The sequence below is a fragment of the Aptenodytes patagonicus genome, chromosome 24 (assembly GCF_965638725.1).
Source record: "Aptenodytes patagonicus chromosome 24, bAptPat1.pri.cur, whole genome shotgun sequence".
Classification (NCBI taxonomy): domain Eukaryota; kingdom Metazoa; phylum Chordata; class Aves; order Sphenisciformes; family Spheniscidae; genus Aptenodytes; species Aptenodytes patagonicus.
This window is the reverse complement of record NC_134972.1, coordinates 5,540,158-5,563,383: the sequence shown is the minus strand read 5'-3', so window position 1 is coordinate 5,563,383 and position 23,226 is coordinate 5,540,158. Positions and strand designations below refer to the sequence as shown.

The 23,226-nt window shown below is 41.0% G+C and overlaps 1 protein-coding gene across 1 annotated transcript in view; it reads right to left on the bottom strand.

Annotated features, from left to right (window-relative positions):
* Nucleotides 1-18,759, bottom strand: part of ANTXR1 (ANTXR cell adhesion molecule 1) — a 105,771-nt gene extending 87,012 nt beyond the window's left edge. The window contains exons 1-7 of the mRNA XM_076358871.1: nt 18,282-18,759; nt 9,039-9,110; nt 8,249-8,320; nt 5,794-5,875; nt 4,535-4,568; nt 2,529-2,608; nt 705-773 (exon numbers count right to left, since the gene is read on the bottom strand). Of these exons, the coding sequence (XP_076214986.1) occupies nt 705-773; nt 2,529-2,608; nt 4,535-4,568; nt 5,794-5,875; nt 8,249-8,320; nt 9,039-9,110; nt 18,282-18,433 (561 nt within the window). The 5' untranslated portion in view covers nt 18,434-18,759. The remainder of the gene's footprint in view (nt 1-704; nt 774-2,528; nt 2,609-4,534; nt 4,569-5,793; nt 5,876-8,248; nt 8,321-9,038; nt 9,111-18,281) is intronic.
* Nucleotides 18,760-23,226: the final 4,467 nt, after the last annotated feature.

Sequence of the window (23,226 nt, the reverse complement as noted above, 5' to 3'; positions counted from 1 at the left end):
TGGTTTTGATTCAAAGGAGATTGTTCTAAACCAAGTTTGTTTTGACTCCTATTTGAATCAGTGTTTGAAGCTTTGTTAGAAGACTGAAAACCTGGAAAAGCTCCATTCAATAAGTAGTTCAGCACTCCACTTAGGGGCTGCACAAGTGTTTCACGCATGTTAGAAAAATACAACATCAACTGTTACACTTGGTGCAAAATGTAATTCATGGGCATACTAACATTCATCCGATAGTCTGACTTCTAAATTTATCAAATGGGAAAGCATTGTAAAATATTAGTGTCACTAGTGAAGCTGTTTGCTTTTTACAGCAGTTTTCCCATGAAAGAAAAGCTGGGCTGAAACTGAAGTGTTACATGGCAATACCTCAATTTTATGGGGAAAACAAAAGTCCCCACAACCTCATTCTGCTTACAGCTTAAACTGGACTTATTTGCTATTCTTCACGTGTCTTTTCTTCTGCTTTTCTCCACCATTAGCAAGAGTCATACAGACAGAGGGACAGCTCTCCACATATGGGGATTAAGACAGAAAGGGGCTTAAACCCAACACCCAGACCAAGACACTTCAGACTGTCAAACAGTCAACAGAAGGAGAGAAAGACCACTTGAGAAGTCTTGAGAAAATGATTCAGGAGCGTGTGCCTGTGTTCAACATGCACCTTTGCCAAGTACCCCAGTAAACACGACAAGTGCCTCATTTACCTGGGTCTCATTGAAGTCTTTCACACCAACACAATATACTGTTGCTCCCAGGTCACGCGACCGATTAGCCTGGAACAAGGAAAGGTAGGATGACATGGATGCAAATGTGATGGGATGCAGTTTTCTGAAAGGTCTTAATCATAAATTTAGTCCTTCTCTGCAAAATGAGCTTGTCAAAAAAGAGCTTTAAAAGCTTTCCTTCCTGATTCTGCAGAAACAGGTTTTATCTGCTACTAGCGTAGCTATTTGTTTAGTAAAGCAAAACCCAAGGTATTGGTAGGGTTTTTTTTATACCTGATTAGCTCACCTTCCAGGCTTCTCCAACTTCCTAACATTTGCCTGTCCAACAGATGTAAGACAGACTAAATCCATTTTCTTTTCATCATTTAGGACATATCCCAGTATAATAGTAACCTAAAATGTTTTGGTATTTTCTATTTCAGACATCTGTGCCTGGACTCATGATATCGATAGGTGAAGAGACATTTCATTCCATCTGCTACAAAACTGTATCACTCCCATTATTTACACAGCATCTCAAAGTAATAAAGGGAGAACATCCACAGGTTTGATTTTTCCAGGCTATTTCATTGACATGCAGATGAAGTGGCACTTACTATTAAAAAAAAAAACTGTTCTAAATGCTCTTGTCTGCGTAAGTATGAATTAAGTCATTTAATCATATATCATTAGAACAGGAACACCCGACTGAAAACCCATTCCCAGAAAAGATGGTAGCAAGTCAGATTATATCAGAAGACTGCTATCTAACAATTTGAACTACTACAAAGTGCTTTACAAGAAAAGCATCATTCCAGTTTTACACCAAGAAACTTAAACCCAAACAACTGAAGCAACTTGCAGTGTAAGAGCTGAGGTCAGGATCTCCGTTCTACTAGCTAATTGTTCCTCCCCAAACCAAAACAAATATAACACTTCTGACCTCTCAACTTGTTCATTCACCTCTAAAAACAAACTTGTTTTTCTTGTGGGTTTTTGATTTCAGAAGGGAAGAAAAGGAGATGAACAGTAAGGAGGGGAACTCTAGGTTCATGACATTTGTTTGTGCTGTAGCAATATTGGTTTTATTCTACAAAACCATTCTTTTTGTTGTTATTGGATTTAAAGCTGCACTTTGGACAGATTGAGAGGAAAAAACCTGTCAATAGCAAATTCTTGTAACAATATGATCTTCCAAGTTTAGGTCATCTTAAGTTGTTTGACTGACAAGTGAACATTGTTTCATCTCTTCAGAGATGACTATCAAAAGGACATCAGTAGGAACATTATGGAGCAAAGCTTTCAAGTGCTCAACCTACTGTTTATCTAACATTTTGCATAATATGCTAATTTAATGAGGATGTTGAGAATACACGCTTGAATCTTGGAAACATTTGTGGAAATTTTGGATTAGATCATCTGAAAGGCTTTCTGACGTGACAGAAGATTACAGGAACAACAGTCATCCTCCTTCTGCAGTCTTTACTTTTTGTGAAAGAAGAAAAGTCAAAGGGAGGAGATTCAGGTATTTCCCAGAACAATCCAGTAAATAACGAAACTTTTCAGCTGTGAACTATTCCTTCCTCCAGTTGTTATTCTTTTTAACTGGAAGTTTAAACCCCCCTCCTTTCCTATGAACAGTCTCAGTTTTGATGAGTCAGAAGCATTGCTGCTGTTAATGTTTATCCTTAAGATTCATGTCTAAAGAGCACCAAAGTGAAGTTTTGTCGCTAGTGAAAAAGGTTTTCCCTATCTTTTGCCTTCTAAGCAGCAAGCCCAGACATTTCACTGTCTCCCTGGCTAAAAAATGTGTAAGACACTTACCTCCCTCTCAGAGTAGAAAAACAGGTCTTCATGGAGTTCTCCATCTGTCAATGCAATGATGACACTTGCAGTTCTGTAACCTAAATACACAAACTTCTTTAGTCCCTTGTTTTTGAGTCATATTTGTTAAACTAGCCTAGAAAACATCCTCCTAGTGACCTGTTAGCACACTTAAAGGACCAGAAACAGTGGACATCAAGCCCATGTCCTTAACTCCCTTCAGCCAACCAGTTTTCAGAAGACATGAATTTCTGCATGCTTTTTCTACTCGGGCACCTGCCTTCAATACCAGTTTTATATCACATTCCTTTGATGTGCCAATGATTTTTGACAGCCCCTCATAACTATTTCAATATTTCAGACCAGTAGATTAGACTGCACCCATCAAAAACCCAAATTGTTCCTAGTTATTTCCTGATTTTATTAATGCTGTCAATTCAAGAAATCCAGAGATTTTTTTCAGCTTGTGATAAAAAGCTCAATTGGGATTTAAACAGATACAGTAGGAGAATGGCCTAAAAATCTTCAACCTTCCTATGTAACATATTTCAGCAACATAGTTAAACCTTGCAGTCTTTCCCTTGTATTGATTCTAGCTTGGGTTTTACAAGCTTGTATCAGTTTTCACAAGTGCCCAAATAGAATTAATTCATATTTCTGACAATAGACTTGCTACAGATATGAAGGAGCTCCGTAGGTACATCTTGCACAAACACTGTTATGCAATGATAAAGGCTAAATATGTCAAGGCGTGTAAATTATCAACCTTTAAATTTCTTCAACCATCTAGGGCATTTTCCTGCCATTATGAGTAGCCATGCCTTTAACAAGCTGTTGCTGAAGAGACAAAAATCCAAACAAGCAACTTCAACTACTGCAGAACAGAGATCCGATACCTAAATTTCTTGGTGCCGCTTAGTAAATCCTCAGTTTTAAATAACGTGGTAATGATGTAACAAGAAAGTCGAGTGCTTGACAAACAATAAGCCACATGCAGCGTCATTCATGTTGCAGTTGCCCAACTCAAGTGCCTAGGCTCTTTTTGTAGGAAATGGGAGAAAAGCAAACACTTCTTGTACAAACTTAGGAGCCCAAATGACCTCCAGAGATGCCTTTCTCCCTCCATTGACTACTGCAGGAGCCTTAGGACCTACTGCAGGTGGTATAAACACTCCTTTAGTGGAGCAAGGACACACACACAGAACTAAAGACAAAATACACAGGCCGACATTCAGACTTGAGGACCCAGTTGTCCACTGCTTCTTGCATATGGTGGCAACCTGTTTACATGTAATACGTATACTAGCATGTAAAAGTATTATCAATCCCAAATCAAATCGTTCTAGCTATCTATTCCATTCTGCTGCAGTCATATTTTACAGCTGAGTCCCAAAGCTGTGCAGGCTTAGTCACTACTTCATTTTATTCATGAGTGGCCCTGCAAAACCATTAGGACTGGCTTGGTACTCAAACATCTGCTCACCTATCTTTTGGTTTCCAAGAAGCAATGTTTATATTTCTACTTCAGGCTTTGCAGTGCAGAAAGTTTTTACATTAATTACAAGGAAGGAAAGGACAAAACATTTTTACAATTGTCTGCACTTACGACTGGATTTAATAATTGCTTATTAAAAAAAAAACCACCAAACCAAAAACCTTTTACCTAACAGCATCTCCACAAGTTTCAGAAAGAAGAAGAAATGGTTACCTGAGTCCTCAAGCAAAACGAACAAGGTAAGGTACCAGTTTGGTAAGAGTAGGCACCTTCAGTCAGCCTGGCTTCTCCCTTTTGGCCTGAAACACATTCATTCCAGCTCTGGATCCTTAGAGCTCCACCTGTTCTTTTTCCTTTTCAGGAACAACTACCCTGAATAGCATTGCATTCCTGTAAGAATAGGTACCATCCCCCACCTTTCCCACAGTGAAGCTGCATTTCAAATCCATTAAAGTTATCAGTCAAAAAGAAAGAGAGAAAAAACATTCAATGGATCAAGAAAGTCTCTCACCGTGAACATTTTCATAGTAAATCTGTTCACTTGCCTGAAATTAAATCAGAAGATTATTAGCAATAAATGAATAATAATAATACTTTGTGGGCATCTACACATGCACCAGAAAGAAAGAGAAGATGGCAGCGAGGATGTCATGTTTCTAGTCTGCACATAACCTCTGCTTTCAGAGGTATCTGCTTCATAGCACAAGTTTCTTGCCTATGGTTTTGATTGCATTACTTCAAGGTCTTATCTAAAGCATAACTCAGTCAAACCAACCCTAAGGCCATTGGCCAACAATAATGTAGTCTCCCACTATTCTGCTATCTGAAAATCACATTCATCTTCCTCCTTGAGAAACATCCTAGGTCCATTGATAAATATTCCCCAGCACGTCTAGATCAACTACTCTAATCACAAATAAACCAACTGCAGAGAGATATTCTTATGCTTCTGTCTCCCACTTGATCTATGCACAAGCACATTTCAAGGTAGAAGAGCAAACACCTCAGTGTGCATCAATTCAAAATTAAGAAGTAGGCCACCCTGAACATATTTGGCTTATGAATTTCACTTCTGTTCTGAATTTAAATTTGGGGTTTTTTACTTTTCCTGCAAAGTTTCTGAAGTCACCAAACTCCAGGGTTTGGTTTTGGACTCCTAGTTAAGAGCCAGCATCTCTTGTCAGGTCTCCTGAATTTTTGTTGTGTGTTCACATGCATTTTCAATAGGCAGACAGTTCCACAATCCTCCCAAATGCATGTGTAGTACAGAAGTGGGAGGGGGTTCAGGAGTTCAGGTTTAGAGAAACTCCCGGGCTTGTAAAATATACAGAAGGAGAAGCTCAGAGCAGGCAATAATTTCCGCGCAGCATTATTTGTCCACCAGTGAGAACAGGTTAAAGCCATGGCCTCAGCCCCCACCCAACTCTAACAAGCCCGCTATAGCACCCATGCAGGACTCTAGACAGCTTTCCACTCTTCATGAACATTGTTCCATGTAGGATTGCAAGGCCAAAGCCTTCTGCCTTGTCCTAAGCTGAAAAGGCAGCTCCCCCATAAAAGCTGAAGGCAAGAAGATAGATAAGTAGTAGGGTTTGCAGCTCCCTTGTACCAGCTCCAACACTGAATGCATACCCTTCAGTGTACCTATTGCATAAAAGGGAAATAGCCCCACTTACCTACCAGAGATTTATTAACCAGATTCCTTTGTTTAACAATTCCTGAGGAGCACCCAGACACAGTTTAGAGCCACTATAGCATGCATCTAGTTACCCTTTCAAATCCTTCATGCATGTATGTGTCGCCTCCCGGAAGGACTTTCTGCAGCTCTTCTAGCCCCTGGCGTATCTGTTCCCTGAAATTAATGCAGATGCATTGTTAGATCCAGGGTCAAATTTATCAGGAGCTGATATCCAGGTGAAGACATGCATGGCAGAACCAGATACAGTGAGGGGAAAAAAGAGTTAACCCAATGTTTATATAGGCTAAGGTAATGTTATAGGCTACAGTAACGTCTGGGTAGATACCTTTCTAAGGATGTGGAAAATACAGCAGATGTGCTCCCAGTGTTCCCACAGCCTCAGGAAAGCATCACAACAGCAGCATCTCCTATGTCAATATCCATACATTTCTTTCTAAATAAATATTCCCTGTGTAACCCTGGTCAAGCCTCTGATGCAGAAGCAGAGCAGCTGACTTGCACCTAGATCACTTTTCTCACTTATGCTTGCTGACTATACAAACGTAATCAAACAGCCACAAAAAAATGACACAATCTCAAACCATCCTGGCAACTCCAGTTTATTTGGACATTACACCTTCAGTTCCTGTTCAAACTGACTTGAAGATTAAAGCCTTTCTCTGCAATGTGTGGGGTATATCTCTGAGCAAACTATACAATCTTCATGGGAAACAGATGAAGTCACTGCATGCAGGGCCATACTGACACTGCAAGACCGAATGCCAGAAGTCAGTTTTGTCCCTGCATTTTTTAACTACTTCAGAAAATCCAGTTTGTGTGATCACGTACTCTACCTCACATTTGTGAGGCTGATTGCAGCAGTGCATTAATATTATCCAGTCTACAGAGCAGTAACTCCCACAGGGAGAAAAAAGTATCTGCTTTTGCAATGGGTTGAATAATCAAACTTTCAAGAACTGCGATATCCCAAACTAGTTCGACACTGAGCTATATAACATAAGTGGGCTAGGGGCAGATATTTCCTCCATTCAGCTACCCATGCACATACAAGCCAAAGCTGAATATAAAATCAAGAGCATTTCCTGTGATTTCAAATGCGAACACTGAAATTTTAAAATAGACAGCAAAGGTCTTTAAAGTATGTCAATCCAGTCCCATTAGATGCACAGACTTTTTCCAAAAGGGATGCTGAGTATCCTCAATCTTCACGTTCAGATGCTGATACACCACATGAGGCATGGGCAAGGTAGAAAAGGTTTTGCCACTACTCCAGCTTCCCTATTAAGAAAGGCCAGTGTTAACTAAAGGACCAGCGTGAAGCCCACACCTTGTTTGTCAGTCCTCCAATAAAAACCAGCAGCTCTCCAGTCAGATGGCTTTTAGACTAATACCATATCAATATCCTGTTCCCAGACAACATTTCTAGGACAGCTGGATAAATATGAAATACATTTCCACATGGGAAACACTTAAGTCTCATAGCTTAGAGCCTTAACAGACTAGAGATCATTGCAATGGGGTGTGCTCACAGGGTGGGAAACAGAGAGAGGCAGGGAACAGGTTTTCCTCTGGCACCAAGGTGGATATGGTTCATTCTCTTTATACTTATTGTTGCAGTAAGTGGCAAGAGATGCTTAGGCTGGCTGGGTTTAATGACATTTTTCAAGGTTGATATGTATGTGGACTGCTCTTTAGGAAAGCAGCCAGTTTCCTATTCATTCCTCTATAGTAGCTGCTCTGGTATGCAATTTCATAGACATCCAATATGTAAAACACATGCTGACTTATACAGTCTTCACATGTGTTACATATATTTTTGCTCCACGTGGCAATGAAGTTAACAGAGGAAGCAAGAGCAATTAAAGGACCTCATCCAGTTCTCCTTGAAGTCAGATTAAAAAAAATAATCCATCCCATAGATTTTACTGGGATTAACTTGGGGATCTACAAAGGGATGACAGGAACATGCTTCAGAAACATGGCAATCAAACTGTCATTGCCAAAAAATATACACCCTTGCAATCCATCCTAAACACTGTTTGCCTATATATAACATACCTTCAGACCTCTGAAGAACTCATGTTCACCTCTACCTCAAGGGTATGGGTATGACCTACGGCTTTCAAGGTTGTTTTTATGGGAAGGGAGTTTCACCTATTTGTTTGCAGAAGAAACTCCCTAAGGATGTTTCAAAGGCAATAAGGCTCTTGTTCTCTGATGAAAACCTGAAAATCTGCGGAAGGCAGACTCCCTCAATGAAAGGAGTTTGAGTTAAAACCCTAATTGCTGACAGAAAGACATTTAGAAGTTAAAATTAAGAAGGCAACCTCTGCCTTAAGAGGCCTTAATGCATTCTAGCAGAATGAGTGTCCTATGTGAAAATGGGCAGGTGATTCAAACAATTAAATTGAGAAGCACAAAGGTGTCACAACACTGCTCACAGTGGACTGGAAATCATTGAGGAAGGAAGGTCAAGGAAACTACAAGGACACAAAAGCTGCAGTGCACCTTTAAACCTCTTCTTACCTGTCTTCTGTTAACCTCATTAGAATTGTCCCTCTAGTTGAGAAAACAATGAAGGACATCCTCAGCTGAGGGCTGGAGAAGGAGAGAAAAAAAGTAAATTATTTTGGTGGTCCAGACCAGAGCTTACTGTATGCGTAACACCAAACACACAAGATGCTCTGATTGCTATCTAGATTATAACTCAACAGGATGAAAGACAGGACTAGGCAGCAAAAGGTGTTTTCCCTGGGCCTTCCTAGTCAAGGCAAACCATGAGGAATCCTTCTAAAAGATGTAAATAGCACTTGCATCATGACCTTAGGATTGCTAAAGCAAGAAAGGCTTAAGTGCATCCTGGGATCACCATGGAGACGAAGGAAGGCTAATTATGTTTATCATAACACATTCCACCCACTGGCCTGGGGGATTTTTCATCCAGTCTCAAGTCATTCAGTGCCTGAAAGCTACAGCCTCAGGCCTCTCCCTGCAGACCCAAACTTCTGTACCTCAGGCAGTAGTCAGCCATCTCAGAAACAAAAGGATTCCTTCCCCACAAAAACAATTTGATCCATGGAAGTCAGGCAGGAAAAAAGGGAACAATTAGCTTATCTACTCCTATTTCCTGCAGGACAGAAACCTGGGGAAAAGCAGTCAATGGGATGATCCGAGAAAAGCATTAAGAACTCTCTCTCCACCAGGTCCCCTGGTGGAAAGCAGCATGTGCTACTTGACTGCAACTGAGAGCACATCTCCTAGCTGCTGGCACACACACACCTCCTCATTCGGTTATCTGCAAAGCAGCACTTCTTACCTTATGAACTTGCGGGCCAAATGTTCCACAAAATGATATATTTCATTCCAATGGTGCAGGACACTTCCTGATCTAGGGAAACAATTATTACAGGAGATATTAGTTGAATTGCTGCTATTGTAGTTTTCCCAGCCTAACGTTTTGTTACACATTGCTCAGCTAGTAATTTGTTTTTATTTTGTTTAACACTCACTGTTCACATTCTTCCTTTAAAGAGATATTAAACTCTAAATGACATTTCCTACTTAACTTTGAAAAGCAAGAATAATTTACACTCCAAGCAAGTGACTGAGGCTACACTTGGCAATAACACATGGCAGTTACGCTAGACCTTTAGCACAGCCTTATACAAATAAACCCTGTGTGAGTGAAGACCTGTCTCTCTGCACAGTATTTTAGATTAATTCCACCAACTCACTTGCCATACTATTATGCAGAGCTTTTAGCTCAAGTGTATTTTGAGAATCAAATGCAGTTGAAGGAACAGATTATTAAACTTCTCTAGCATTTCCACTGTGCTGGAGACTATGAAAAATAAAACATCTTAGGTCCACATCTCGACTGTTCTGGCTAATTCTTCCACACCTCAGTTAAAGGCAAAACAAGCTCATTTTGCTCTCAGGAAGATAAACCATGGATTATAATGGGATTGGATTATTCTTCTTTATGTTGTAAGAACCAGGAAAAAATTACATTAATCAGAATCTTTCAGCACTAAATGCCCCTTCTGGCATAAACACTTCTATGAACACTGGAATATTAATATTGGAAAAAAATTCCCTCCTAGAGTTGGAAAATAAATGTGTCATCACTTATTTAATTCATTGACTACAATTAAAAATATTTATAGGGGAAATAACCATTCCAGCTTTAATAGAAACTTCCTTGATCTGCAGCCTGAGGAAGAAGATGAACATTCGAGAGAATGTTTTTTCACTTCACAGAAAGAAAAGGCATCTGACCTGACTCTGTTCTACCTTAGATCTGAGAATGCAAATGAATAGCCATGAACAGATTCACCCAAGTACTGCACACCTGGTACAGCCAACCCCAGCCTGGCTGCAAATAGCATTACTTCACTTTCCAGCAGCACAGCAAGCATGCAAACCACATTGTGCAGGTCATACAAATTTCCTTCCCTATTCTACCCACACCTGGTTTTCATTTACAGCCATTCAGTAAAAACCTTGGCCTTACCTACTTGCTCCATGATACCTTAAGCCATTCTTTCTCTATGTGACCCCAATACATCCAAAGGCAACCTTAGATGACATGCAATGAGGACCCTTCCACAGGTACAAGAGCATGTGTATGGAATAACTCCGAGACCTTGAATATGACAGGCACTCCAGTCCCATCAATGCCAAATAGCCCAAATCATTTCCAAGAACTGGCCTGGAAAATAAGTATTTATTGTCTTTATATGGTGAAGCATAAAAGAAACACTTGACTTTATAGCAATGGTTACATCAGTCACCAGAAGACACATGAAGCCAAGGTTTTGTTAACCATAAAACAATTATTACCTCTTTCAGTGAAATATATGTTGCTTTAGACAATATATCCACCTCTCAATAAAAGTGCACCTCATTGAAGTTTCACATGTCTTCTGAACCATCTGGTAGCAGAGATGTGAAGTTAGGACCCTTTCAGAAGCATACCCTAACCAACCTTCTCCTAGCCATCAGATAAGACAACTATACTACACTTCATCTTAAGGGAAAACTTAGCTCTCGGCCTCTGTCAACACAGAAGGTCTAGCTAGCCCCCACTTACAACAGGACACTGCCCTAGAAGCTGCATTAGCCTTTAAAGGTATGGTTATTTCTTCCCCTTCATTATAAGCCTCTGAACAAAAGTTGATCATCACTTAAAATTACTATTGCAGCAAGGCAGCTGGGAATGAGATCCAGTCACAGAGCACATGAGGTATGTAGGTCGTCATCTAAAACTCCTGTCATTTTCCACGGCTCTGAGAAGTCATGCATTTTCTGAAAACAGCATTTGCCAGAATAAAGGTTAAAACCCAATAGCTCAATTCAATGATGTGCCGGTCAATAGCACATCAATAGCACAAAGGCAAGTGTTTGCCTTTGCAACTGTTGTTCTGCTGGTCTTAAATTGTTTGAGCAGTTTTTTCAGGTAAGCAGTGCTTTTTCATGCTTCACACAAGTATGGCTTCAGCTTCTGCTGCACCTCCTCCCCTTCATCATCCTCACTCTTGTTCTCCCACCAACAGTCCCATCTTTATGCCCTCTGGAACAAAACTCCAAGCATCTGAAGTTACAGCTCTCTTTCCGTGAAACCTTCCCACCCATCTATTAACACACAAGAGGAACAACCTGAAGTTCAAGAGCCGCAGAATATTAAATGTCTATTTTAAGGAAACTTCTTACCATTGCTACAATCATAAAAACAAACCCACTCTATCCTACAAAAGGAGGACGGTTTCTGCTTTCAGTTCCAAAGGCACTGAAGTGGGGCAATTAGAATAGTCTATAATCCATTTATTCTTCATCTCTACCAGAGCAAGCTATAAAAGGGTCCCAAAATGAAGGTTCACACTTTTGCTGACCATACATCGTTCCTTCTAGCGCAGCAAGTTTTCTATCTGTAGCTAGACAGCTTGCAGTCTACTTGCAGTTAATTTCTCCATCTAGTCAAGCCCAGCTGTCAGTGGCTATAAATGCCCAGGTCCGCTTTTAGAAAAAAGTACTCCTCTAATACATAAAATACATCTTCTGATACACACTTCAGACTTCTTACAGTATTCACTTGGCATAAAACGGACAAAACCAATAAAACTAACCTTTTTGCAGTCAATGGAAGGTTTACAAAACCAGCATTAGCTTACAGTGTTCACCTTCACAGCTTTCCGCTGTGTTAGTCAGAAGCCCCGCAGTAAGAGACACTTGTCACTTGTAAAGCCTCTCATAAGGCAGGCCAAGAACTCTTAATAGGACAAGTATTTCTAAAGCCTAACTGTAAGGCAACAAAAGCCAAGTTTAAAATCGTTACCTCTTCATATTCCCAAAGAGAAACAAGATGATCAGCGAGCCAACACTTCGCAGCTGAATGGCTGATGCTACAAACTTGCAATTTAAGAAAAGGCTCATCCTGAGGATGCCAAATTCTCTTGCTGGAGAAAAGCCCAATAAATGGACATTAAGACTTAGTAAACCATTATGACTTTAACAAGAGAATGATACATTCTGTGGTCAACTGTGCTGGAATTTTGTACATCTAAACTAAATCCAAGGGTGAGAGAGAATCAGTTGTTCAGTGGTTTCAGACAGAGAGCTAAACCCTGCCCTCCAGCAGGTGCTTTTCTCCTACTCACCGTGACAAGATGCACCATAACCCAAAGCTGCAGCAACTCAAACCTCCTTACAGTTTGACTTTCTTATACTTTTTAGACGTCTTATTTCCATTTCTGTCACTGTACCTTCTCAGAATACCCATGGCTTCCTTTAATTCACAAACTAGAAGGAAACAGAATCAAGCCCACAAACTCTTATACAAAGACTTCACACCAGTTACGTGCACTGCAGCTGACAGAAGTACATAAAGACACCTGATGCAGAGACTGATATTGATCCAAATTCTCCTTAAATTTCCACAGTTTTGGACTAACTTCAAGAAGTCTCATAGCTGTCAGAGGTGGCATTGACCCAAGAAGTTTTGCAGCATCTTTTTACTGAACTCTTTAAAAATAACACAAATGAGCCAAAAAGTGCCCTTTGTCTTTCCAAATACTTCAGGAGCAATTTTGAAAACACTACGTAACACAAAGATGTTAGAGAGGTGATGCAATTCTTCGAGAAAACACTACTATCTTGTTCCACACTTCACACGAGACAGCTCACCAGAGATATTGTCAAGCATTTGAGATTACAGGGTCTACAGAGGTCCAGTTCAGAGCAGGACAAGCCTCTAAGCCCAAACACAGTCCAAGAACATTCTTCTTTTCCTGATTGGCAGGGGATACATAAAAAAAGGCAAGTAACCATGGACTGAATTTACATCAAGCAGTAAATAAAGTGCAGAGCACTGCAGGCACACACTTAATCCTGGATGTAAGGCAGCTCCCACCCACCCCTTTTACCAAGGAATAGTTAACCTTAGATTCACCACGGGCTAAAAACATGTACACAGGTCTTGATGGGCATGGATTTCACATACTAACTTAGCTCATTGCAACTGCATGCCTAGAGCTGGCTTAGCAGTGAATTACATACCTTCAGGCAATGAGCAAAAAAACCTTGCTAATATCCCTCAACCCTCATAGAACCATAGAATCATTGAGGTTGGAAAAGACCTCTAAGATCATCGAGTCCAACCATTGACCCAACACCACCACCCACTAAACCATGTCCCTAAGTGCCTCATCTACTCATCTTTTAAATACCTCCAGGGATGGGGACTCAACCACTTCCCTGGGCAGCCTGTTCCAATGTTTAACCACTCTTTCAGTAAAGACATTTTTCCTCACGTCCAATCTAAACCTCCCCTGGCGCAACTTGAGGCCGTTTCCTCTCGTCCTATCGCTTGTTACTTGGGAGAAGAGACCGACCCCACCTCACTACAACCTCCTTTCAGGTAGTTGTAGAGAGCGATGAGGTCTCCCCTCAGCCTCCTTTTCTCCAGGCTAAAACAAAGAAAAACTATGCCTCCATATACTTGCAACCCCCTGCCATCCAAACAAAACTCATACATTGCTCTGGATTCAGGCCTGCGATTCCAGAAAAACAATCAAGGAATCACTGACTAGGTCAATGAAGATCAGAGATGATTTTGAATCTATTTCCACAGACACTCAGTTAGTTTTACCATTACCTAGTAAAGGCTTGTATTTCTTCAGATTAGAGCAGCTAGAATATTACTCAGCTCTGTAAGGGTCCTGTGGTTTGCTCTGTTGGAGGGCTCATGTTTCCCAGGGGAAGAGTCACTACTACCAGAAGCAGTTCATGTAGGTCAGTCTCCCTGCCTGGTGATGCAGAGTGTCTGCTTTCCATCCCACTGTGGCCCCTATATTCTTCTACACTCTGAGTGTAAATCTGGACTTAGTCCCACTTAAGTCATGGTAACTACAGCTACCGAAGCTAGATTCAAAGAAACAACTATTAGCCTCTCTAGAGCAGGAGTTTCGCTTCAATACAACTGGTTAAAAATAGATCAGCTGTCTGGCTGAATAACAAAGGGATCACAGGAAACAGCTTGGATTACTTGCTTCATTTTGCCAAGGATCTTTTAGAGCCAAGTTTTCTTTCACACATGTACAGTTCCTTGCATGTTTTCTGCACATGGGTATAAAATGCCTACTAGTTGCACACAACAGGCAAGAGCATAGGAAAGAATACCTTTGACATACAGAGGATACAGCAAAAGATTACTGAGAAGACTTACTCATTGTTATTCCTTCCTCCCTACCTGCAAATAAATTAATCTGGGAGCTGCCTCTACCTAATGTTCCAACTGTGTGGGGGGGGGGTGTTTACATACTACAGCACTAGACACCATGTCAGTTAGGGAGTGGGTTACAGTCTTCATTAATTAGTCACATGGATGATATTTTTAGAATAACTGGACAACGTCAGAAAAAACAAATGTTTGCTTTATGTTTATCAACATCTCACTGCGTCCTCATTCTTCCTTCTTAATGAAGGCCCTATATCTTATCTCACATCCAGGCCGTAAATTCTTTGGCACCATCTTCTGCCATATGTTTTGCTACCATTCAGTCTACGGGAGCCTCAATCCATGAAACCCCTCAGCACCACAGTAACACAAAAGGACATGCCATCTAGGACCAGCTCTCTCAACAATTCTCCCAAGATAAGTGGGCCTTACCTTCCACAACACTGGGCTCATCTTGGTATCATCTCCAATTTGAGGTGCTCAGCACCCTGTACGACTAGATCCTGCATATAACCTAAATAGCAAATAGCATACAACTGTACTCTAAATAGCATACAGCTTGAGTTGCAGACCTCTCCACTTTTTTTTTTTTTTCCTTTTTGCAATCAAAGCACAAGAGAAACGGATTAATCTGGTCTTAATTCATGTGAATACAATACCTTCAGCAGCTCAGAATTTCAAGTTAGGTGTTTGTGTGTGTAATGCTATTTTTGTCCTTTTAAGTTTGCTGCATGTCAGGTAACAATTCTCAAGAGAGCTGGCAAACCTTAGTTTCCTCCAAAGTTGGAGCACTGCACCAACAAAAGCGTGACAACTTCAGTTTTACTTGGCAAGGAGTTTGCCCAACTCAAACTGCAGTCCTCTGGGGTGTCTTTGCATCACTTTTGGAACATAACTCTGCTAGCCTGAGGTCCAACGGTCACAGCATGAGAGGCCTTCTCTATTGCTACCTAAGCTGTGTGAGAACTCTTGGAAGTGATAAGAGACATGCGAGTGCACGCACAGAGATTAAGGATGCTATTGTAACCTGGCAAGCATATCTGGTATCATTCAAGCTTCTGTTCTGTTTGTTACATGCACATCAAGGCTGCGTAGCATACCAGGATTATTTCTGAATAGCTGTATACTGGATTTTCTTCTCCTTCATGACCATGAGAAATGGCGGATTTGCTTGAGGTCCTCTGAGCATGCCATCTGCAGGGAGTCATGTCTCCAGCTGTCTGCAGACAGCCGGAGGAAACCTGGTTTCCCTTCAACAGTTCACACAGCAAGTTTGCAGGGTTTTCCTAAGGAGAACATTGCAGGGAGCTAGAGCATCACTTCATGAGAACAGCCTATAACACGTGCCCTTTCCCCAGTGGGTTACGTGTTCACTTTGAAGGGCTTCTTGTGGCCGGAAGTATGCTTCAAGAGCCAGTGCTGTGACAAGGACTGCATATAGTGCAGCAGCTGGAACATCTCCTATGAGCAGCACACATACACGGTGCTAAATGGACTTAAGTAGTCACTAAATCCAACCAGGCACTGAGGCAGAAGGGTCAGTAGAGGGCTCTAGCACTGGTGACTTCCAGGGCTGTGTTTATTGTTTTTATATTACTCCTTTGATCCCAGAAAGTAGGTTGCTTAATATTTTAATGGCTTTCTTCCACCATTGAAATTAACATTTCATGTTTCAGAATCTAAATCTCTTCTGCTTCAGTGTCCTTTATCACTTTTAATAACTTTTAAACATTTTTAGAGCTATTTCAAAGAAAAGGAGTGAGCCCTGAATCTATTATTATCATTTCATAGTTTGCCTGAAGGCCTCTATAGGCATCATCTCTCGCCACATTCAGGACTTCAGCAACATTTTTGAAAACATTCTCTAAACAACTAGAAGGTAGAAAACCCTAGTTTTATAGGCTAAATAAGACTCAAGCTTTTTAGAACTTTAGCTTAGCATCTGAGGAATGAAAGAAAGTTTTAAAGATAAAGGATATAGGATAACCTACTCCGCCACAGTAAGTATCTCATCAGCCTTCTCAAAGGCTAAACAATCAGGTCCACGACATATTGTACATACCAGTAACTTAAACACCGTAACTCTCCTCCAAATTCCACTGGAAACCAAGGACATTTTTACATCAGACCCTGTTCATTTCTGCACCAGAAAAATCCCAGAAATAGGAATCCCGCAACTGTCAAAGTGGGATTTTTTTTGTTGCATACCTTGATATGTACACTGAGGTAAGCCTGGCTACTGTACAGTTTGTGCCAAGCTTCATATTTCCGCCCAAATTCATAATCCCTTGAGCAAGCCTAGAAAGTCATGCCTTTTAGAAAGAGGACAGCATAGAACTTGAAATAAGCGGCTGTTAAAATTACATTAGCTCCGAGGTATAACACAGCACATCCATCAGATTTGAGAAAACCTTCAATTCTGCTTCAACTTTCAGGGAAATGCAGTTTGCAAAAGCTGTCTGCAGTACAAATCATGCTCTGTTGTTTTTGTTTTTTTTTTCCATATGTAGCAATAAAAGTACTCCAACTAATAACTGAACAGCCAAAGCAACAAAATGCATTAGACAGGTAGATCTTTCCACTGAATAAAGTAAAAAAGAAGAAAAAAAAAAAATAATAATCTTTCCCCTGGAGCATTAGGACAACTGGCATACTAAAATATCCAGTGTCTCAGTCTTACATTTTACCCAGTATTTTGTAATAAAGTGTTATGTAATTCCAAGTCATTTATACTAATGGAACATGGGAGCTACTGCAAAACACTCAAGAGGATCAGTCAGAAAGCTTCATCCGCAAGCACTTTTGGCAACTTACAAATACTTTCCTGTCTCTGAAATTTATGGTTAATAATGTCAGTACCATGCCTCTGGCATGCATATTCTCCAGTATTTCCAAACCTTTGGTTCAAAATAACTATTCTTAATCAAGAAAATTAGGAGAATCATTTTAGCTAGTACTTTTTTAAAACTTCTTTGTAAATTATCATATTGCTTCAACATGAAGCTTTCCAAAGCTAAGCACATATCTATTTCACATTGCTCCATCTACAACCTGAAGGCCTGTAAATAGGCAAACTTACCAGTGCCAAGAAGATGACACTATCGCAATTGGTGATGAAAAAAGTGAGGTAGGAAGTTATCTTCAGTACAAACAGTTAAGCAGTCAAAATATGCATTTGATTAACAGGAAACAAAGAAAACGTGACTCAGCTAGAGAAAATAAAGCTCTCTTTAAATAAGGCACTCTAGCTGTTTTCCATCACAACAGACAAAATCAGACCCTTTCAAAGGGAGTAGCCACCTCTCAGAGCCGGGTCTTCACCTGCAAGTTGCTGCTCTAGAACGTTCAGAGCTAAGGAGCAAGCGGTACAGAAGCACACCTCCAGGCAGGCGAGCATTTCCTCCACGTTTTCAGCTACAGAATTAAAGCCTGCAATAATAACTCTCCAACCCCTGCTTTCATGAGTGCCTCAACCTTCACGGTTCATACGGAAATCAGAGGTGACCAGGGTGCTGCCCTTCTCCCAACCACTCTTTTAAGAAACTACAGGGTCAAGTACACAATAAAGTTTCTGTATCAGCCACAGCAAAATTTATAACAATTTGATTTACAGAGCACAATGGGATTATATACTAGACCTACCAAAGAAGTTACCACAACAAAAACAAAGCCAAAGTAGTACGGAGTTTCGCAGGTCCCTCAGGGACACAGTGACTTCTACAAAACCAAAATCCAAAGAAAACCTCCTCAGTATCAGTATATGCCATTCCAGTTCATGCCTAGAGAAAGATTTCTTTGAAAAAGAACAGAGTAGAACTGACTTACTTGTCTAGAATGAAATACAAATCAAATCCTCCGTAACAGGCAGGACCACCGTTCTCTCTCTTTCCACCTTGTCCATCACAGGCTAGCATAAAAGTTGCTAGGAAGAGCCATTTGAAGCCAAATCTCAAGATGCTTTGCTTTGCAATGGCCATTATATCCAGAGAGGAGGAGAAAAAGAAATCTCTTCTTCCAAGGCTCCTTTATTTCACAGGTTTCTCCACAAAAGCCATTCAATGACCTTTAAATGTGTATATTTATGTATTTTATTCCTTAAAACTCCACTTGCAACAGCTGTCCTCAGGAATTGCAAGACTTTCCCCCTTGTTTCCCTTGCACTTCTGTTTCTTGGTTTCAGATTTCAAGATGCACAATACTGTATTTCACTTTTTTTTTTTAAAGGGACTTGACCCTCAGCCTCACTTGCAGCGCTCTGAAAGCAGCACCATTGTTTTGCAAGAGAAGGAGCAGCCTCCTAACAAATCTTGCTTTGTCACAGACTTCAGAAAATACAGGGAGGGTTTGAGGTTTTTTCCCCCCCTTAATTATTATTGTTATTATTCAGGATGGCAAGTTTTATTTTTCCTTAGCAAAAAAAGCTCAGAGAATGCCACCTTGTGGCAAAAACTCAAGCTGACGGGAGTCTCTGGTTTTAAGCATCTCATTTGAGCACCGAGCATACTAAACACATACCACAGCAGCATTCGATGCGAACACAGAAGCGGTTTGCTTGCAGCAGTCACACAGCACTGTGCAGAAACATCTTTGTTTTCACATAGGCAACATCTGAGTTTAAAGACCTTTAAAAACCCAGAGTAGCTTCACAAAAGTTAAAGTGACAAGCCATGCCAGGTTTCATCCCTTCTATTTTCTCAGTTCTGAAAAATACCAAGCAACGTCTGTGCCTATGAAACAGGCTTCCCCCTCTTACCATCCTTAGCAAGTTCATTTCAGCCACTAGAGCCTTAACCCTCCCTCTTCCAAGAAAACTCACTGGAAAAATGTAACTTCATCTACATTTGCATTTTCTGTCTCCTTCCACAAACAGCACCACAAGCTCTAAAACCTGAGCCAGACAGCTCAAAAGCAAGAGCATTCCCCAGTCAGAACAGCTCCCTATGCCAGCAGGAGCTAAACTAGAGATCCCAGGAGCAGGGGCTCCTAGCCTTCCCTCTCAAATCCTTTCAGGCTACAGCAACACACCTGTTCTCCAAGTACCAACTGCTGGTTAGTGGAGCAGCTTCAGGTGTTGCATCAAGCGTGGGGGGACCAGGTCAGATTTCGGACAGGGGATGCAAGTGCACTTGAGTCAGGCTTTCAAGCTGTTCTTTGTTGCTTAAAGAGTTAAATTTTCTTTAAAAAATTCTTAGCGAAAGCAAACAACCTGAGGAAAGGCCAGGAAAAGCAGCAGGATAGGTTTCAAGGGAAAACGACAAACAGCATGATACTAGACTTCTGACAGAAGTGGAAACATCTGGATTACAAATTAGTCAGGCACCTTACTGCACTGATGGTTAAAACTTTGGGAGCGTTCTCCCTCCTGCACCTGGCTATGCTCAGCAAGTACACCAGCTCCATCACCTGTAATGTGGATAATATAGAGACATGGGCAAGTGGTACCTCCTCGGTCCTGCTGCCAAATCCTGATCAGACCTGAAGGAAGGGGAGATCCCTTGGAAGTCAAAGCTTCTCTAGGGCTAGACAGGAGCAGAACCAGGTGTTTTGTAGATGGATATTTTGGGCTTCCATACCTAAACTCAGGGGGAGTTGGGAGTGTGCGTGTGAGTCTTCCAATTTATCTCTTAGTCTGAAAGGAGAGTAGTAACACAGCTTGTTACTGCATAGGCAAAAGATCTGTGTCAGGGTATCAGGCTTTCTACAACAAACAGAAACAAGGCACAATGTCAGAAACGTATATGAGAGCCTTTTGCTGAGGTAGCTGTGATGCTGCCCAAGCTGAGGGTTAGCACCTGCACCAGTCCTGGGCAGGCAAAATGTGAGGGCAGGTGGTCCTTTTTGGGTAGCTGTGGAAAAAAAGGTGGAGCTGCCACCTCCTGGTTTGCATATCTGAGTGATCTAGTTGCTTAAATCCTGTGAGATGAGGCTGCTGGGAGATAGCAAAGTGCAGAGCTGTAGTTCCTGTAGCCAGTATAGGTGTGCTAGGTAAGCAAGTAGGGCTCAGGGATTTTAAAGTTTCATATGGATGCTCTGGAACAAATCTGTTTATAATTATGAAGCTTGAATTGCACCAAACATGGGGTTATGCCTAGTGAGTTTTGTGTATGTATCTGAATATTGTACTGACCGAAGGAAGGGGATCAGACTAGTCTATGGCTTTTTTTTGGTATTTTAAAAGAAAATTAGCTGAATGGAGGATGTAGAAATAGGAAGGGTAGAAGAAAAGCTTCCTCTCTAGAGACTGATGTGCTGTTTTTGAGAAATTTTGGAAAAGTACTTAGGCCCAGCTTCTGATCTGAGGTACAGCTAGCGCTCCTGCCACAACCGGATAAAGTATCCTGTTGTTACTAGCTTATGACCTGTGTCTGCCTAAAGATTAAAAGCAGACTGATAATCTCCCATTTGTTTCTGACTGGCCCTGAGATGAACAAATGTTTAGAGCTTTAAAAAAAAAAAAAAAAAAAAAAAAAAAAGCTGTATCTCAGGAAAATAACTTTGGCCTGAAACTAGGAGGGGGAATGGGGGAAGAGATCAGATTCTCTGTGTAGCTATGGATTCAGGCTGACAGACGGTCTAGGAAAGCTTGGGGAAAAGCCAAGGAGTGAGGCATCAGATGAAGCTTAGAGCACTCTGAGATGGAGGGAGCTGCTGACAAAGTGAAACACCATGCTTTGTGCTGTAACTCTGACTTTCTTCAGGGCTAGTCTTCTTCATATGCCTATCTTAAGAATGTGTCTTTTTGTTTATGATCTGGTAATAGCAGCATCAATGCTCTGAGAAAAGCAGCTCCATAATAGGAAGCTCCTGTGAGACACAGGAGGGGGCATTGGAATTTCTGTCTGTCCCTCCCTAAGTAAAAATGCTAGAAACAAAAATATTATGAAGACTACATTCTTTTTGTGAAAGACCTAATAGTTCTTGCAGAGACTGGGTGTGTTGTATTCTTTCTGTGAAAAAGACAAGAAGTAAGGTGTTTTAATTGCGTACAGCAGTTCAATGGTTAATTAAGCTCCAACTGATGCCCTTGGTTTGTGAATAGAATTTGCATATGTAAATGGTGGGGGAAGTGGTATCAGCAGGTTTTCTTGTTTTATCATCTACTCCCTTATATGTATCTATGGGACCTTTTCTGAAACTCATAGCTTGGAAGAAGCTGGTTCTGTCAGTTTGTGGTAACGGTGTTGCTGATAGGTGAGACACAGCACATGACAGCATCGTGTGGGTTTTGTGAGTGCTCACTTGGGTGTCTTTGGGGGTGGTTCCCTTTGGCTCACAAATGTCTGACCTGTGTGGTGGATAATGGCTTCTGTCCAGGTCTCAAAAGCATGTTCCCTAGTTTTCATGGTACTTCAGAAAGCTGTCACAGCAGTCTGCATGGGTAATTGAGATGTAACGAATTGCCTACGATGACCAATATTATTATCACAAATATATCATCACTGTACAGGAATTACTTCCCTGTCTTCAGTGTAGACATGTCCTTAAATTCACTGGCCATGTTTTCAGATGGTGTAATTCAGCACAGCTCTGCTAGTATCAGCAGAGCTACACTGTCTTACATGGTGTAGGACAACAGACTTCTCTGGGTAGCAGTTGTGTGCCTGTACATTTCAATTGTACAACATATAACTCAAGGCTGACACCCGGTGGCCAAAAAGGCTTTTCCCTGGATTGCTCTAATTTTTCAAGGGATCAATAACTCCCTTGTCTCTTGCTTTTATCTGACTTTGCCCTGCTTTGATTTTATTTGCCTCTGCTGCAACGTGTAAGGCTGTATTGCATGATTTTTCTGGCGATTAGAGTTTGTTCCACTAGCTTTTTTAACAAGGGCTGTTAACTCTGCATACGTATGTAACTTCTTCCTGAAGAGGACTATTACACTAAGTATACAGACAAAAATATATTGCTTGTAATGTATTAAATAAAATAGGAGAAAGTACGATGTAGATAATAATTCTGCCATAATCTAAGAAGGCAATGCATTTGCTTTCCAAGTCTTGTTTTTCTAATTTCTGCCTAAACCTGCCTAGGAGCAGGGGGTGCAGTCAGACGAGCTGCTGTCCCCTTTGGTTAGTGCTGTAGGAAACAGGGTTGTGTAATAAGGCTATGCGCTTCTCAACAGCCTGCCCTCCTCTACTCAGTGTTGCACGTATATAGCTTTTGTTTGCCTTTGACCATTTCCAAGCACTTTGCCAGGGCTGGAGCATCCTTGCAGCGCCTCCGCAAGTGCTTGGGGTTTTTTTTTTACATTCACTTATATCTGGACAAAATTAAGCCCAATCAACTCAAAGGGACAGCTATCATTAATGGTATCTTTCTCTCTAATTGAATTTAGACAAAGATGATCAGCCTGGTTCCCACTGATCCTGAGTTTGGAGCAAATGTTGAGGAAATCATTAGGGGCTTCTGGTTTTCAGCATTTCTGAAAATTGGGTGGCTGAGTTTGACCTCCCTTCTAAAATGAAAGCACTCAGTTAAGAGTATTTTCTAAGCACCTGAGTTTAAAAGTCTGAATACTCTAATGACCAAGTGCAAACCACAGCACAGGTGTCCAGATTCTCAGTCCCCTGTGACTCACAAGAATGCAAACTCAGTATTCTCCTTAGGAGTCTGTTCAATTTGACCAGATATTTAGACAGCAGTAATTAACCCCCTGGAGGCATTAAGGTGCATGAATCCTGAAACAATTAAGTCTAAGGTAACAGTGATGATCTAGAAACATGCATCTAACTTTGAGCAAGGGAATATGCAAACAGCACTGATGAAGCAC